General features: G+C 40.9%; 1 protein-coding gene and 1 long non-coding RNA gene across 6 annotated transcripts in view; one reads left to right on the forward strand and one right to left on the reverse strand.

The window, feature by feature from the left end:
• The window catches only part of CD84 (CD84 molecule), a 42,587-nt gene extending 29,218 nt beyond the window's left edge, over positions 1-13,369 (reverse strand). For all 4 annotated transcript variants that reach the window (XM_032260799.1, XM_032260798.1, XM_032260797.1 and 1 more), the window contains exon 1: positions 13,227-13,369. In XM_032260799.1, coding sequence (XP_032116690.1) covers positions 13,227-13,272 — 46 coding nt within the window. In that variant the 5' untranslated portion in view covers positions 13,273-13,369. The remainder of the gene's footprint in view (positions 1-13,226) is intronic.
• On the forward strand, positions 1,522-5,204 carry LOC116538414. 2 transcript variants are annotated; one of them, XR_004263633.1, is made up of 2 exons: positions 1,522-1,699; positions 5,012-5,204. It is a non-coding gene; the product is annotated as an uncharacterized LOC116538414 (long non-coding RNA). The 2 variants fall into 2 exon arrangements; XR_004263632.1 differs by lacking the exon at positions 1,522-1,699 and adding an exon at positions 2,391-2,572.
• Positions 13,370-18,163: the final 4,794 nt, after the last annotated feature.

Consider the following 18,163-nt stretch of genomic DNA (forward strand, 5'->3'; position numbering starts at 1 on the left):
ATTAAAAATATTTTTACCGAGACTTATAGACTGAAAACTAGAAGGCATTTAAGAGGTGAGGGCCATAAGCCTCCATGAAGTCTAAGATATTAGGTGCATTTCTTTCCCAAAATCATATTGCCAAGTGCTGGAAGAGCTGGAACAAGAACCTGCAATATCATGTCTGACGGACTCTTGGGTCATTGCTTTTTATTTTCCTGTGATCTCTGCAAAAAGCAAGTAACAGTTGTGTCTCTTTTGCTGGAAGATATAGGCAGAGTGCTTTGGAGGCTCTGGAGAAACTATTCCCCAAGTTGGTAATTTTTGGGGATCTTTTTCTGTTTACCTCTATATTCCTAGTCTCTAGAAGAGTGCCTGACACATAGAAGGTGCTTAATAAATATTTGTGGAATTAATTGATAGAATTTACTTGTGTTTTCTAGACTCTCTTGGAACAACTTCTGAAGTAAGCAAAGTTTGTTTATTCATTCATACATTTGTGAATGAATGCATGTATTTATTCAGGATCGGTTTTGTTCCAGATACTATGGTGGGCATTTATTAATTTAATTTATAATATAAGTGTTTGTTGGACATCTACTCTTAAACAAGATACAAGGGGCTGGGGATACAACGGTGAGAAGAAACAGATGCAATTCTTGCTCTTTGGAACTTACAGTCAGAGGAGGATACCAATGTTGATCAGATAATCATACAAACAAATGGATAGATAAAAAATATCTAAGTATTATGGTGATTTCAGAGAGACCAGCAAGAGGACTTGATCTGTTCTGGGAATCCAGGGAACATTTCCTAGGGAAAGCTGAAGGATCAATACTTTTAAAATATAACATGGGAAGATGAGAAGCTTATTTTCTCTTCCCTTTTTTCTCCTCTATCAGTTTTGAAAATAAACTCATTTAATACGTAGTTTGTAAAATGAGAGACAATATAATTACCAGACATTATTTTTTCTGCTCTTCCTTGTCCTCTTCTTCATTATCATGTAATTCCCAATGAGTGCTCTTCAGTGAGAAACAGTGTTTGGGGCAAGCATGGATGATATTCAATATATTTAATAACCAGTATGACATGGACCCTGACCAATCGGAAATGGCGTTAGCCATAAACAAATTAGTTGGGCGGTTCTGGTGTGTACTGGCTACATGTAGGCTCTGATGACCATGACATCAGTTTTCCACAGTTTTCCATCAGTTTAGGTTGACCCTAAAGTTTATCCAAGTCTAGATATATGGAAGAATAAAGATAATAAAGTATACAAGGCCCTTTGAATTGGCACAAAAATAAAGGGATTTCTTAAGCTGATGGGGCTGTCTCACTAAGGTCACCTCTGCTCTTCAGCTCAGCAACCACTGAAAGAGCCCCAGAGACAGCTGATGTAAACCTCTTTGCTTTCTGACCAACAGAGATTTTTTTCCTTAGGAGTAATATCCAGGACAAGGCCTTAGGACTTAGCTGGGGCTGGTTAAGTACAGAAGATGTAACAGGGAAGGGCAGAGAGTATGTGGGGTGGGAGTAGTTAGGGGGTAATTGGGAACCCTTATCTGCAAACATTTGTTAAGCGCTAATTGTGTGTCAGATACGTTAGGGACACATGGATAAACAGGACATCCTTGCAGCCATGAGGAGCTCACAGGCCAGAAAATAAGACAGATGTGGACACAAATGAAAGATAATACAACACTATGAGTGCGAAATGGTAAGAGCACTAGAAATAAACCATTGCGGGGGGCGGTGGGTCAGAAAGAGGCTAATGCTGCCTTTGGTGGTAGGAGTCACAGTTTGCCAAAATTCAAGAACGTTAATTCTCCCCAGACAAACTGTTTTACTGGGCTGATGAGTTCTGGGAGAGAGGTGTTTGGAGCGTCCCAGCCTGAATCCCTGGATGTTCCAGGCAGGGGCATGTGATCTATTCAGTTGCACAGAACCCTGAGCTCAAAAAGACGCTGAACTGGACTTAATGCTGCATTGCCACCTTGAAATTCTACATGCTATTTAAACAAGGGGCCGTCCATTTTCATTTTGCACTGGGCCTGGCAAATTATCTAGCCAGCCCTGGTCCCAGATCTCCTATGTCTCTATTCTTTTTTGAAGTCAGGCCCTTGTGCTTAATTGCTTGCCACTTCACTCTGTGGATTGAGATTAGGTGTGAGGAGTAGACAGAACATAGATTCCGCGACTTGTAATTTTGGTGGGTTCTCTCACCAAACCCCAGGAAGTATGTAGGTAGATTGTTTAGGCTGAGACATTAGGGCAGTTGAGCAGCCACAGTGGTTGGTGTGTGGTGCAGTTTTAAAAGTGTGTCTCATCTCCTGTAGCAAGTCATTCAGGAAGTGATGCCAGAGCATTTAAGGGCAATCAGGCGGTGGAAGTGGTGGGCAGGCAAAGCTGGGGGAAGCTGTTATATGTGCTGCTGGTATAATCGGCAAGAAAACTTTGCTTGCTGGAAAAGGCAAAGGGGTTGCACATGTTTAATATGAAGATTCTGCCACCTTCAAACACTTCAACTGTGCTCTGAGAGAAGCAGCTGCAAAACCATTGCCTGCTGTGGAAAGATAGGGAGGCAGAAGACGTAGGTGCAAGTACTTCTACTTATGAGCTGGAAAATCTTAACATGGTCACAAAACCTTTCTTTTTTCTTTTTTTTTTTTTTTAAGACGAAGTCTCGCTCTCTCACTGTTGTCCAGGCTGGAGTGCAGTGGAGTGATCTCAGCTCACTGCAACCTCCACCTCCTGGGTTCAGGCGATTCTCCTGCCTCAGCCTCCCGAGTATCTGGGATTACAGGTGCATGCCATCATGCCCAGCTAATTTTTGTATTTTTAGTAGAGACGGAGCTTCACCATGTTGGCCAGGCTTGTCTCAAACTCCTGACCTCGAATGATCTGCCCGCCTCAGCCTCCCAAAATGCTGGGATTACAGGCATGAGCCATCTCACCTGGCCTGGTCACAAAATCTTTCTGATTACCCAGGAAATGACATAATATGAGCCTCAGTTTCTTCATCCATAGAATGAAAACAGTAACTAAGGTATTTGCCTTATTTGGTGAGCAGCAAATGATGTAATGTGAGTAGAAGTACTTTGTTGATCATCAAGGCAAAATAAAAATTATTTCTGGAGTTTATAATGATAACATTCATAATACCTTCATCATCACCTTAACAGTTGGTACAAGCCCTTTGGGACTACCCTAGGCCATCCCTATGATGGCCTTGGCGATGCCAGGGCCATATTGGAGCATGTATCAAGAGCCATTTTTTAGGGCTAATTCAAGTAAAGCCTGGAGGGATAGTTTTAGGTACCCTGGATAGACTTTATTCTGCTCTTAAAAGACTTTAAGATTTAAAAGACTTTAAGATTTAAAAGAAAGAATCTCCATATCAATCAAATCCAATATTTATGTTTCTAGATGCCAAAGGGACTCTAATTTCATATTACCACTGGAAGTGACCTTAGTAAAATCTAATTTCAGAGATAACTTGTGGCACAAAAACATCTTGAGGACTTAACATGAAATGCACTATGTTAGTCTATGACAAAGATATATTCTCTGCCTTTTTGGGGGAATTTGATATCCGGTTAGGGAAATAAGACAGACAGACACACACATACACACACACACACGCGCGCGCACACACACACACACACACACACATGAAATTGTCCTTTGCAATATGAGGTAGTGAATAATAAATTCAAATGAATGGTAGAAACAGTGATTACAGTAGAAATTCTAAGAAGGGAAGGATCACTGAGCTGCAGTGGTTAGGAAAACTATCTCAAAGAAAGTAGAATTTGTGGAGGATTTTGAAAGGTGAATAGAATTCTACTGGATGGAAAGGGAAAGGAAGGGTGTCTCAGGTCCTCGGATCCTGAATAAAAGTTTGGAAGCAGAACCTATGATGTTAGTTGGATGAATATAGATTCCCATAACAGAGTGGAGAGAGGTTTAGATTTGTGACAGCCTTGAGTTTGAGGTCTCCATCATAGGCAGAGGGGAACCATTAAGGTTTTTGATGGTGAAAACTCCAATAATGTTTTAGTCATTGTAATGTGGTAACAATGTGTGGGGAGAAAAACCGGAAATAGAGGCTGGATCAGAGAGGCTATTTAGGGGCTACCATGGTCTTCTGGACATGAACCAGGAAACAATAATGGGAATGGAAAGGAAGGGCTGGATTAGACAGATAGCACAAAGAAAGGCAATAAATAAAGAGGCATCTACTAGAACTCAATTGTTCAACAATATATTTTGAGTTTCTACTTTATGTCATTGGACAACTCATAAAGTTTATGATGGAAAGAAGTCAAAGGGAGAAGACAAGTTTAGTCTTAAAAATATTAAATTTGAGGTGATGGTGGGCCACATAAGTAAGTTGTTGAATAGATGGAAGATAAGGAGAGAGAATGGACTTGAAGTATTATTATTTGGGGCACTGTGACAGAATCTGCTAGCTGTTTTCCAACATTTGTTCCCACCTTCGTTCTTTGTAATAGAATTGCTAATTTTTACCAGGGCATATAGCCACCCAAAATAGACTGTATTGTCCTGCTTTCTTCTAGCTAACGTTAGTCATATGACTAAGTTCAGCCCAACAGAATGAAAGTGGAAGTGCTGTATATGACTTCTCTGACTTTAAGAACAGTGAGGAGCCTGGTGCAGTGGCTCATGCCTGTAATCCCAACACTTTGGGAGGCCGAGGTGGGTGGATTGCTTGAGCCCAGGAGTATGAGACTAGCCTGGGTTGGTACGAGACCAACAGGGCAAAACCCTGTATCTACAAAAAAATACAAAAATTACCCATGCAATGATGGTGCACACCTGTAGTACCAAATGCCTAGAAGGCTGAGGTAGGAGGATCACCTGAACCCAAGGGGGTCAGGGTAGCAGTGAGCCAAGATCACACCAGTGCATGCCAGCCTGGGCAACAGAGTGAGACCCTGTCTCAAAAAAACAAATAAACAAAAAAAGAGGGAAATTTGCCCTTTTCATCTCTTCCTTGCTTTTGCAGACCAGAAGGCCATGACAGCTGGATCTCAGACAGACATTCTGAGTCACGAGGAGGACATCAGGTTCTGAGGACGGTGGAGCAGGAAGAGAGAAGTCAGAGACCCCAGTGACCTTGTGAACTATTCTAGCAACTGTGAACTGCCAACTCTGGACTTTTTTTACATGAACAAGCAATAAACTTCTTTCTTGCTTAAGCCAGTCTTACTTTAGTGTCTCTGGTACTTACAGTAACACTGAAATCAAAGGGGTTCAGAGATCATTCACAGAAACAGGGTGGGTGAAAGAGAGGAGGGTCATTCAGGAAGAGTAAGCCTGAAGTCCATGACTGAGCCTTGTGAGAGTGCTCACATTTATAGAAGAGGCATCATCAAAAGAAACCGAATAGACAAAGCAGTAAGAATGCAAGAGAGGCACCAATAGTGGACAATATCACAGAAAGGAGAAAGAGTCTCAAGGAGTTGATTGCCACTGATGTCTAATGTGTCTAATGATTCAGTGTTCAATGGAAATGAAGCCTGAAAATGGCCCTTGGTTTGCCTGTTACGAGGTTATTGATGGCCTTTGAGAATGTGATGCAAGTAAGACAACTCAATGGGAGGCCAGAGTCTAGGGGACTGACAGAGTAGCTGGTAAAGCATGGAGGAAAAACTTGACAGTGAAAGGAGGGAGATAAAATAGAACAATAGATAGAGGGTCAGGTAAAACTAATTTATTTGATTTTGTTTTAAAATAGAAGAGACTAGGGGGGTTGGGGGGCAGGTGCTAGGGAGAGTGAGCAGAGAGAGATGTCCCCAGTGGACCTGCTCTAGGTCAGACGCTCCTGTCCATGGGCTTTCTGGAGCTCCAGGTTTCCCTCTCATAGCGGTTGCCACATTGTGTGGTGGTCATCAGTCTGCGTGTCTGTGTTCTGGACACTGAATGACTTGAGTCCAGGGGTCTTGCCTTAAACCTCTGGTATGAAGCACAGCACAAGACGCACAGGCCACTAATGCTTGCCATGGAACGAAAGATGGAAAGGAAAGTGCAAGCAGTGAAAGCTGTGAGCTTCCAATCAGAGGATGGTCACACCCTCACCTGAAGGAAAGGGAAAGGAAAAGATGAGTGAAAGAGCGAAGGTATTCTGAGATGCTATGAAACATGGGGCTTTAATAACAGGAAGAGGCTGCCTGGTGAAGTAGAGTGACCACAGACTTGAACCAGGTGGGCTTGTGCTCAGGTTCGGTCCCTGACATTTGCTGAGGTCCTGATCTTACTTGATCACGAGATGGGATATAATAATGGCTGCCTCACAGAATTGTTGTGAGGGCACATAGAAGGTGCTTAATACATAGTGGACATTTTGGAATAGATAGGATAAAATACAGGACAATCATTTGGTGGCCTTCATCTCTTCAGTAATGTGGAAGGGGAGACTATCTGCTAAGAGTGAGGAGGGAAGAGTGGGACCAGCTAGGAGGTATACAGACTAAGGGTGCAGATTTTGAATCCAGGTATATTTGAACCCAGCTGTGTTATCTTGAGAAAATCATTGAAATTCACTGTTCCTCAGGTGCCTCATCTGTAAAGTGTGGACAATTATTTATTTATTTATTTTGGGATGGAGTCTCTCTCTGTCACTAGGCTGGAGTGCAATGGGGCGATCTTGGCTCACTGCAACCTCTACCTCCCGGGTTCAAGCAATTCTCCTGCCTCAGGCTCCCGAGTAGCTGGAACTACAGGCATCCGCCACCACGCCTGGCTAATTTTTGTATTTTTAGTAGAGATGGGGTTTCACCATGTTGGCCAGAACAGTCTTGAACTCCTGACCTCGTGATCTATCTGCCGCGGCCTCCCAAAGTGCTGGGACTACAGGCGTAAGCCACTATGCCCGGCGGGACAATTGTTAAATGTAATTGTGAAGATAAAGCATTAGCACCATGCCTAGCACGTATAAATGGTAGTTGCTATTATTTTGGGGAATGTGAAAATTTTGGGGAAATGGTACTATAAGGGATACCATAGGGAGTTGACAAGAGATTGATGAAGGGGATCAAGTGTTCGCTAAGTAGACTTGGGAGCTCAGTGAAGAAGCAGTAACTCACATTTTCAACCTTTCCCAAAGAGTGTGATTTACTGATCTTCTTATGCCAGAACTCAAATAGGAAAAGTAGGACAAAGGCCATACCTCCAAAGGAGAAGCAAGGGCAAGAAAAGGCTGAAACCCTGGGGTGGCGACTTACATGGAAAAATCTGTCCACTGTGACTCTTAGGTAGCTATGGCAAAGAGGGAGCCCAGGACCCCAAGGGCAGGATGGCCAGTGTTGAAAGAGAGCACTGAGGACTAGCTGCTCACTGGAGGTGGCCTGCCCCTCCTGGCTTGGGCTGAGGCACCCTTTCCAATGCAATACACCTTTCTGTGTATAAGATGATAATCCTGTTTCCCCGGATAATCCCAGGTGTATGGGTGGACTTTACAAATGTACATTTCATGGTTAGGTAGCTACCAAAGCCAATGACTAAAAGAAGACAATAGGGGTCGTGAGAAAAAGAATATTTGAACAAACAAACAAATAGAAAAGAATCAGAAACCTCATACACAGTGTAAAGATTGATGGGGTATGATGCTTTTAACTGGTGAGAAGAAAATTCTTCAAGGCTGGGCAAGCGAAATTTACCTAAGTTTTTGGTGGAATCCAAAGTGATTTTGAAATGTCAAATATTGATGACAATGGAGAGGGCCTTTAGGACTAAAATCCCATAGTTCTCCTTAGAGTCTATTAAAAATGAATACGGTGTACCCTTGGAGTTTGGGGAGCTCTCCAGTCGCCTTTCACAACCTCTACCATCACTACTAGGCTCTGCCAGATCTGCCCCTACTTCTCCCCGACTCCATCCATACCAGCTCCCTCTCTTCTGTAAACAGGCCGGGGCACTTTGCCTTAGAGCTTTTGCACCTGCTGTTCTCTTCTTTTCCTACTACACTCTTTTCAGCAGCCCCCTACTTTGTTCAGGTTTCTATCCCAATATCAACTCATCATGAAGAGCTTTCCTGGTCACTGTGCCTAAAATAGCAATCCCCTCCCCATCGTTCTCTATTGCCTTGCCTTGCTACCCTTCTGTTCATTGCACCACTAAAGCATTGCCTGTGCATATGTATTGATTGTCTCCCGACCTATCCCCTCAATACACTGCTACTATAATGCAATTATCAAGAATGCAGAGTCTTTGTCTGTTTCAATCACTACTGTTCCTCCAACAACTAATGAATGATTATTAAATGTTTGTTGAAAAAATGAACACCAGCCTGGGCAACATAATGAGATCTCATCTCTACAGAAAAGAAAATTAAAAAAAAAAATTAGTCAGGTGTGGTGATATGTGCCTGTAGTCCCGGCTACTTGGGAAGCTGAGACAGGAGGATCGCTTGAGCCTGGGAGGTCAAGGCTGCAGTGAACCGTGATTATGCTACTGCACAAGAATTTTTTTTTTTTTTGCAACTGACTCAATTATTCTTTTCCAACAATAGAAAACAAGGCAGAAAATCACAGCGAGAAAAAGAGTAAGGGCAAGAGAGGACTCTTTACTGGTCTCTGAGTCTTGATGTGAAAGATGAAGGATTTAAACTGATTATTAAGAAGAGGAAGATGGCTAACTGTAACTTCTTTCTACTCCAAAATTCTATACTGTTTGTGAAGAAATTTTTTTAGATTCACAGAATGGGGACCCACAGCATAGTTAGTAAAAGTGTCATTAACTAGGGATGAGGAAACACATTCAAGTCAAGGGTCTGCTGTTGACTAGCTAAATGACCATGAACGTCACTTACTTGCTAAGTCTCAGGGTTTTAGTTGGCAAAAAAAATTAAAAATAGAGCCATCCTGTTGTTTTGAGGAATTATGAGGATTAGATGACATGAGAGTGCTCTCAAGTGTGTGCACTAATGGAGAACAGTCTAGTGGTCCCAAGGGGAGCCTTGCCTTGTGGATTCGCCTGTGTGGCACCATGAGTCAGTGATTGAGAACTAGCCTGCCTGGGCTAGAATCCTGCCATAAACCCTAGGGAAAGTCAAGAAAGACAAGAGGCCTTGTCTTCATCTTGAAGACCCCTCGATGCAAGAACTTCAGATCAATGGCAGGGAAAGTCAGTAACCTCTCTGTACCTCAGTTTCCCCAACTTTAAAATGAAGGTAATATTAGCACATTAGCGAAGGTAATAGTAGCACAATATTTGACCACATAAAAATATTATGATGGTTAAATGAGTTAATATTTGTAGACCTCTTAAAATAGTGCCTGGCACATACGAGGCACCATATGTGTTTGCTATGTAAAACAAACATCTTCAAAGAGACTAAACTAACACCTCAGACAACTATGAAGGGAAAAATAAGAGTTGGGGTATTGGGGAGATGTTAAAGTCAGCAAATAGCTATTAATAAGAGTGGAAATGGGGAAGGCTGTCGTGTTGCTTAACAGATACCTCCACCCCCCTACTTTCTTAGCATCCACCAAATAAGCATTTCGGGTGTGTGTGTGTGTGTGTGTGTGTGTGTGTGTGTGTGTGTGTGTTTGGTGTTAGCGGGACTAGCTAAACTTCCCCTTCTCTTCTCCACCCACACTGCCTCCTAGAATCAAAAAGTGGGGGTAGAATATCGCTGAGTATTGCAGGTGTGGGAGAGTGAGCAGAGGTAGCTTTAGCCTGTAGTACCCAAAAGAGAGTTCATTATAACTGCTCACACTGAGTGAAGGGACATAGACAGAAAGGGGAAGCACAGGGTTAGACAGCAGGAATTTTGTGTCATTCTTCAAAGCGACGGAAAGTCCTTGATCATGAGATTTTAAGAAAAAGGAACCTACCACCCCCATGCAATAGTACATTATTTTCCCCTGGAATTTTTACTTTAAATCATCTTTATCGGGATTTAGTTTAACTTGAATCAGTTCGTTGAAAACACACACACACATACACACACACGCACACACACACACACACAATCTCCAAACAGACATGGGATCATCGCCATATGCCATTTTATCATTGCTGCCCTCTATTAGCATGTACTTGAACACTGAGTGTAACAAAGGGGTCCGGTTATTCACAGTGGGCCCACTCACCTCTCGGACTTTTAAGTCTTAACTGCTGAAATGCCCATGACTATGTTTAACATCCAGCAGGACGTCGAGATCATGTTGATGCTGGACTTTTATTTGTTTAAAGAAACTAATTCAACTCATGTTTGAATAATATTAAAATGAATGGTCTTTGAAACATGTCTGGAGATGGTTATTTGCTTGGGTATTCTGCCTCACTGGCCTGCCTCAATTTCTGTTATTGGCAAGGACCTGCCGGCAGCTCCTTCTTCCTCTGTGGGCAGGTATAGAGACAGGTGCAGCTTCTATCCCAACAATCCTGTCTTGCCGGAAATAAATAAATCATCACTTTTTACTGACAAATTCCCAAATGTGATAAACATTAATAGTGGGGAGAGTAATTTACTCCACTTCAGCATCAAAGTGGGTGGACGCAGCATGACTCAGATGTTAAATCTAAGGACACTGAAGTTTAAATTATATTCCCTTCACTTTTTGTTAAATGACCTTCGACTCTGTGCATCAATGCTTTTATCTGTATATTTCACCTTTGACTCTCTGTGTATGAATGCTTCTTTTCTGTGAAGGAAGTTTAAATTCTACTTGCCTCACTTTTTGTTAAATGACATTTGACTCTCTGTGTATCAATGCTTTTATCTGTATATTTCACCTTTGACTCTCTGTGTATGAATGCTTCCTTTCTGTGAAGGAAGTTTAAATTCTGCTTCCTTCACTTTTTGTTAAATGACCTTTGAGACTCTGTGTATCAATGCTTTCGTCTGTATATGCACATATTAATAGTACGTATCTCATAGTGTGTTGTAAAGATTAGACAAAATAATAACTGTAGACTACTTAGAGTAATGCCGAATATGCAGTGATTGCTCCATAAATGGTTATTTATTAGTATTATTGATGGGCGATAAGATACGAAATTGAAGAAATAGAAATAAGAATGGAGCAGAGAAAAGGAAGAATTAAGAGTGTGAGACAGAATATGTAGAGGGGATGGGCAAGGATTAAAACTTGTGGACTGCTCCGTCTCCTACCCCTAGAGTGGGAGTGTCTCCTAGGGTATGTGGAGAGACAGAGTCATGGTGTTTCCAAAGTCGTGATTAGAAAGTTGAGATCAGAGCATAAGACTGTGAATTTTGACTCAGAAAACTTTTCCAACATAGAACAGTCATGAGTTTGCCCACTCAGACTTTCCTTATGTCGGTGATTTCTGGGGGAAAATGGGGATTTCTCCCTGCATCTCTCCACTGCGTCCCAGCCTCTTCAACTGCTCTGAATTCCAGGAAAATGCATAAAATGTAGACTCTGAAGCCCAGTACTGAATATAAAGGACTACCTCTAACAGGAACAGCAGCAGGAGGAATTCAGGGTATATTTTTGTGCTCAGAAAAGGTTTGCAGGAATAATCCTTAACAGGCAAACGGATAATTCGGTAAAAGTAGACAGTATGTTAAAAGTATGCCTGGCTTTACTTTTATTAAAAAACAAAAACAAACAAACAAAGAAAACTCCCATTCCCTCTTTCATAGATCTTTGATTAAATGGATATCTCATTCCTAGTCTCCTTTTCCAGAATTCCAACAACCGACACCTAAGCTCAAACTCCCAGCACCTTTTCTCCTGTTTATGTTCCTTGGACCATTCCCAGACAGATGAGTCCTGCCCAGGATCTCCGTGCAGTAAAGCCACGGCTCTTCCTAAGAATGCATGAAAAGTAAGTGTGAAAAACAGCAGCATTAGCTAATATCTGTTAAACGATACATTCAGCTACTATGCCAAGTGTTGTACATGCATTATCATCATTTTGATTCTCAAAACAATTCTACTCTATTAATACCTTCCCCATTTTGAAGCTGAAACAAAAGTCAGAGGAGGAATATAACTTACTCAGGGTCACAAAACTCATAAACAAAATAATTCACTACTAGCTGATTTGACAATTTATTTCAGTTTCAGTAGATGAAAGAAGTGTATCCTAGAGCTACCTTTTATCTTAGCAGGTATTAACCTTTTGCATCAAGAATTTGAAAACAATGAGTAAGGAGGTCAGGTGGAGCAGAAAGAAGAACCAATAAGACTGGGATTAACCTTAAGATTAGAAAAACCAATGTCTATTTCTACCTCTACCAATTTTGGTATTGAAATTTCAGGTGAATTTTTTAACCTCTAAATCTTACTTGATTTTTCTTGCATAATGTAATTAATAACATCTATCTTTCCCATCTCAATGGTTTTCATATGGATAACAAGAATGTAGGCATAAATATTGTAAAATGTTTTGAAAATTAAGTGGTATCAAATGCCACCTTGTCTAGTCTCTCTCTGGAAGATTAAGGACATTCCCAGAACCAACTTTTCCTCACCTAGTTGCATTTTCTGTTTGCCGTTCTAGAGCAGCCAGCAGAGGCTCCAAAAATTTGATCTGACCTGTGTTAATGTTACACAGTTTTCTTTGTACCAATAACAATCAATATTCATGTTGTTCTTTTAGTTTACTGTTATGCCATAAGCAAGAAAAAGTGTTTTTAATTGAAGTTTTCCAACTATTTTTTAAGACTATTTGTGTAAAATGGGATAGTAATCTCTTCCTCATTTATTTTGGAGTTTCTGAAGGATAAAAGCAGCATAATGTCTCTGTGTTTTGAAAATAAAGGGAATTTATAGAGACGAGGCCTATGCAAGGATAACAATGAGTCAAGCATCACTCTAACCTGATGGAGCAATCAACTATAATTAGGAAAGACATCTTCTGTCTCAAAAACCACCACAATTGAATGCCAAGAAGAAATTGCTTTTAAGTCATTCAAGCTTTCAGGTGATGTTTCCTTTTCCAGACTTTGTGGGAGGGTTTACCAAGTTCTGGCTCCTCTGAGAAGGATTTGCTTCAGACCTTTGGAAACTGAGATCTCCAAAACCAGATAAAATTCAGAAATATAGACTTTAAAGCTGAAAACCACTTAGGTTTGGATTTTTTAAGTCTCTCCCCAGCCAGTTGGATCTTGCTGAGGACAGTAAATACTGAGACTCAGCAGTTCTGTTACAAACATCAAAAGAACAGTTCAGTCTTTCTTAAGGGCAAGTTTTAAAACTTTATGGAAAACTAGGAGGGGATCAGCAAGGGTCAGAACTCACAGGTTTGCAGGCAAAGGAGCAAGATCCATACATGGTGTTGAGCCATCTCTCTTGGGGTCTAATCTTCTGTGGAAAAGCACGGCACTGTTCTAGCAGAGTCAGTTTCACTCGAGTTTTTGTCCTCCTTTTTATAGCTAAGCTGAAGAAAGGAAGTGCAACTAACTTCCTTTAGTTAACATTGGTGTTGTATTACTGTGCTAGTTTTTTTGAATTTAAAGGGCCTAACATTAATTATTTTATCTATTGTGTACCTACTATGTGCCAGACAGTCTTCTGGGTGCTGGCAATATACAGAGCAACAAAGCAATTGATCATCCTCTTTTCATGGAGTTTTTACTCTTTTTTGGAGTAATCAACAACTGAACAAGCAATTCCAATATAACGCAACAAGTGTTGTAACAGGGAAAATACAGGGAACACTGAGAACAGTAGGGGCATCTATCTCAGGCTAAGAAAAGTTGGAGTAGGCGTTCTGAAGAAATTGACAATCAACCTGAGACAAGCTTGAAGAATGAATTACTATTATTAGGCAAATGGTGGTGGCGGATGTGAAAGAGAGAAAATGTTTCGACATATGGTAGGAGCTTAAAAAATTGTAGCAATTAAAATTATATAATTATAGTTAGATAAAATAATCACAATATATGATTATGTATTATATATAATCATAATATTTTTACCATAATAAATTATATATTAATTATATCATACTTAGTTAATTATATATTATTTAACATTTAATATAATCAATTATATATTAATTATATATTATTAATTATATTAGTCAAAGGTCGAAGGGAAGATGGAAGAGACATAATACTGAGTTATATTAAGTATTATGTTAATAATGTATATTTACATATCATACAATAATACATAATTATATAATATATTAATACATAACATAGTATAAATATATACATATAATTATGTATGATTCCATGATATCATCATGAAACATGATTATGATCACACTTTATTAGGGACACAAAAAGCATTTGATAAACATTAAAGCTGAAAGGGATTTTTAGACTATCAAATCCATTTAGCAGAAGGAGAAACTGGCTCAGAAGGAGAGGAAGTGATTTTTCCCTATTTCACTCAGTGAATTAGTAAACTGAGGTAAAAGCCAGCAAGTGTCACTTGGAAAAGACCGTGACTCCTGGGCATGAGAGACAGCAGGTGCAGAGGCATGCTTAGGCGGAGCTGAGCTAGATTTAACAGGCCTTTTTCTTGTAGAGGGTCCTCATCCTGGTTAATAAGACTAAGAGTGATTGCGTAATGTGTGTATGGGAAAGGTTGTCTGGGAATGTGATGGAAATGGATATTTGGGCCCAGAAGCTAAGCAGTTTGACCCAGCTATTTTGGGGAGTGCTGGGAAGGCTGGGGACACTACCCCTGAGACCTGGAGGATGTGTACAGCTTTTCCAACTGAGAGGAGTCCTCATGCCAGCTAGCTTATTCCTAGGAAAACTGGGCCTCTAGAATTACTCATTAAACAATCCTGCTGATCATTTCTCATATATACTTACGTAATACTGAATATAGTTGACCCTTGAACAATGTAGGGGTTTGGGATGCTGTCCCCTCAAATGGTCAAAAGTCCACGCATAACTTTTGACACCCCTAAACTCAACTACTAATAGCCTACTGTTGACTGGAAGCCTTACCAACAACACAATTGATTAACACGTATTCTATGTTGGGGGAAGCAGCAATGGAGAAAGGGTTTACAGTGTGCTTATATAAACTGGTTATAAGTAACAGATAAAAGAAATCAGGAACACTTTAAATCACTTCCACTTTAAACTGCAGAAGACCATGGAGGCCTCTGGGGAGGAAGGCCTCTCTATTATCGGCATGTTCCCAGAAACAGAGTGACCTAAGTTCTGATATTCTAAACATAGTGCCTAAGGACATAACACTCCCTTGAAGCACTGGGATGTAACCAGACTTGTAGGCTCCTTGCTAAGCCCACTCCCACCAGCTGCACTGTCTATTGATAAGCATACACTTTTAGCTCTTGAGAAATTCACATAAACCACCACTGCTAACAATTTTATGTTTGATGCTTCTTTTCACGAAGAAGAGATAGAAGAGGTCGAAGGGAAGGTGGAAGAGACAGGCAGTCAGTGTAACTTTTCAGAAACATATTTCATTTTTGTCTGACTTTTTTCTTGTTCATTTCTCTAAAAATGTTTCTATATGGTACCCCTTCTTACTTCTACCATTTGTTTTAGTTTTAGTGCCTGTATCATACTACAGAAGGGTCCATGTCATAAAAGAAGTCAAAACTAGTCCTGAATAGTCAGAATTCTTCTGTCAGACTGTCTAATGTCAGCTTATTTTCTGGCACTGCTGCTTCTATGTCTTCTTCCTCATCGTTTGATCCTGGCTTAGAAGCATTCTTCTCCATCAAGTCATCTTCTGTTAATTCCTCTAGTGTGGTGTCTGTAAGGCCGGTTGCCTCGCCGGGGCTCTCAGCGCTTGAAAACTGCCTCATCCTGCTGAGCACATTACCCAGCATCTGGTCTCTCCATGCGGACTCCCCACACCCCTTTCACGCAGGCTCCCCATACCCATTTCCGCATTCCAATCTCAGTCCTGCACTCACCGGCAAACTATGCCCTCGGCCCCGCCCCGTTGGAAAGCCCGCCAAAGTTTTAAAAAGACCCCCCAAAATCTGCCCTATGGCAGCTTGCCCCTTACGTCCTCAACCAGCCCACTTGCCCGTGGCCCAGCCTGGCTGCCAATGGCAGCTCACCTCACCTGTGACCAGTCCCTTCATAACCAATGAGACTACCTCCGCTTTGTTTCCCCTGCAGCCGATCAACTACCTCTGCTCCCTGTAAAACCACATGCCCTAAGAAGAAAGGCGGGACTCCTCTGGCCCCTTTCCCGGACCATAGAACCTCGCCCGGGAGCTGAATAAATTGGCTTTTACTTTTCTTACTCCAGTCTCCGTTTCCTCATTTAACTCAGTAATAAACCTTACAGTGTCTATTAGCTCTTGAATTTTGGTGAGATCTATTTGTTGAAATCCTTTATCCCACCTTTTTTCTTTTGGCCATACCCACAATATCTTTCATAATTTCCTTGATTAGCTCCGGCATAAATCCCGTGAAGACACACACAACATTTGAACACAGTTTTCTCAAGCAGAATTTATTGTCTCAGGCTTAATGGCTTTCACCACTTTTTCTACAACAATGATGGCATCTTTAATGGTGTAATCCTTCTAGACTTTCATGATGGCCCTCTCATGGAGTTCTCTTCCATAGCATTGACAATCCTTTCCATGCAGTACGTGTATAATGAGCCTTAAAGGTCTTTACCAGCCCCTGATCTATAGGCTGAATTAGAAACATGTTTGGGGAGACAAGTATACCATTTCAGTGCTTTTGATGTTGATCTTATGGGGCTCTGGGTGGCCGGGGCACTGTCCAATATCAAAAGAACTTCAAAAGGCAGTCCCTTACTGGCAAGGTATTTTCTGACTTCAGTGACAGAGTATTGATGAAACCAATCCAGAAAAAGTGTTCTTGTTGTCCAGACCTTCTTGTTGTACAATCAGAAGACTGGCTGCTGGTGTTTATCTTTTCCCTTCAAGGCTCAAGAGTTAGCAGATTTATAGATAAGGGCGGTTGTGATCATAAACTCAACTGCATTTGCACAAAACTGTAGAGTTATTTATTCCTTTCTGCCTTAAATCCTGGTGCTAGTTTCTCTTCCTTACTAATACATGTCTTTTGTGGCTTTCTCCTCCTCAAAACACACTGCACCACTCCCCACAGAATAGAGCACATTCATCTGCATTAAAAACCTGCTCTCCTTACTTGGTATACTCTCAGAAAAAAAAAGAAAAGAAAAGAAAAGAAAAAACCACAAACCTGCTCTCCAGTAACAGTTTGAATGTAAAGAAAAAACAAAAAAACTGCTCAGGCAGTTATCTTTTCTCCTCAAGGATTTTCTTAACGGTGTCTGGGAATTCATCTGCTACCTCTTGGTCAGCAAGAAGCTGCTTCTTTTGTTATCTTGACATTTTTAAGCAAGCCTCTCTCTAAACCATCAAACAATCCTTTGCTGGCATTAAACTCTCCGGCTTTAGATTCTTCACCTTCCTTTCACTTTGTCATGTAATGACTTTGCTTTTTCTTGAAACAAATTAGAGTCTATATGTATGCCTTTTCTATAGCCTCATTTTTGAATGAGATTAAAAAGGTATTTCACAAAAAGTGCCTGCTTTTTGAGCCTGCTGGTATAGTTGGAGTGATGGCTTCCCAAATTTTCTTTTTTTACAATGGTCCTTACACTGGATTCTTTTATCTAGAAATGGCAGGGAACTGCAACTGCAGTTGCAGACCCCAATTTATGGTATATATCAAGCAATTCAACTTTTTTTTTTGTAATGTCATGACTTTTCTCTGCTTCTTGGGAGCACTTCTAACATCACTAGTGGCAATTTGTATGGGTCTCATGGTGTTTACTCAATGCTTATAGTATTGCACTAAACGTGCTAAAAAAATTTTTTTTTAATCAGAACTGATTTCTCTCAGCTCCTGCATATTTTTGTTTACAGTGATATGTAATTTGCTGAAGAGACTAATTTCCTATGTGGAAATGGTTAGTATTACAAGATGGTTTTTTTTTTTTAATCTTTTTTTTCCCCCATTTACTTATTTTATTGCACTTTAGGTTTTGGGGTACATGTGAAGAACATGCAAGATTGTTGCATAGGTACACACGTGGCAGTGTGATTTGCTGCCTTCCTCCCCATCACCTACATCTGGCATCTCTCCCCTTGCTATCTCTCCCCAGTTCCCCACCCCCCACCGTCCCTCCCCTATTTCCCCCCAACTGAACCAGTGTGTAGTGTTCCCCTCCCTGTGTCCATGTGTTCTCATTGTTCAACACCTGCCGATGAGTGAGAACATGCG

Source organism: Sapajus apella, unplaced genomic scaffold (assembly GCF_009761245.1).
Source record: "Sapajus apella isolate SASKATOON/1434 unplaced genomic scaffold, GSC_monkey_1.0 scaffold119, whole genome shotgun sequence".
In the NCBI taxonomy this organism is placed as follows: domain Eukaryota; kingdom Metazoa; phylum Chordata; class Mammalia; order Primates; family Cebidae; genus Sapajus; species Sapajus apella.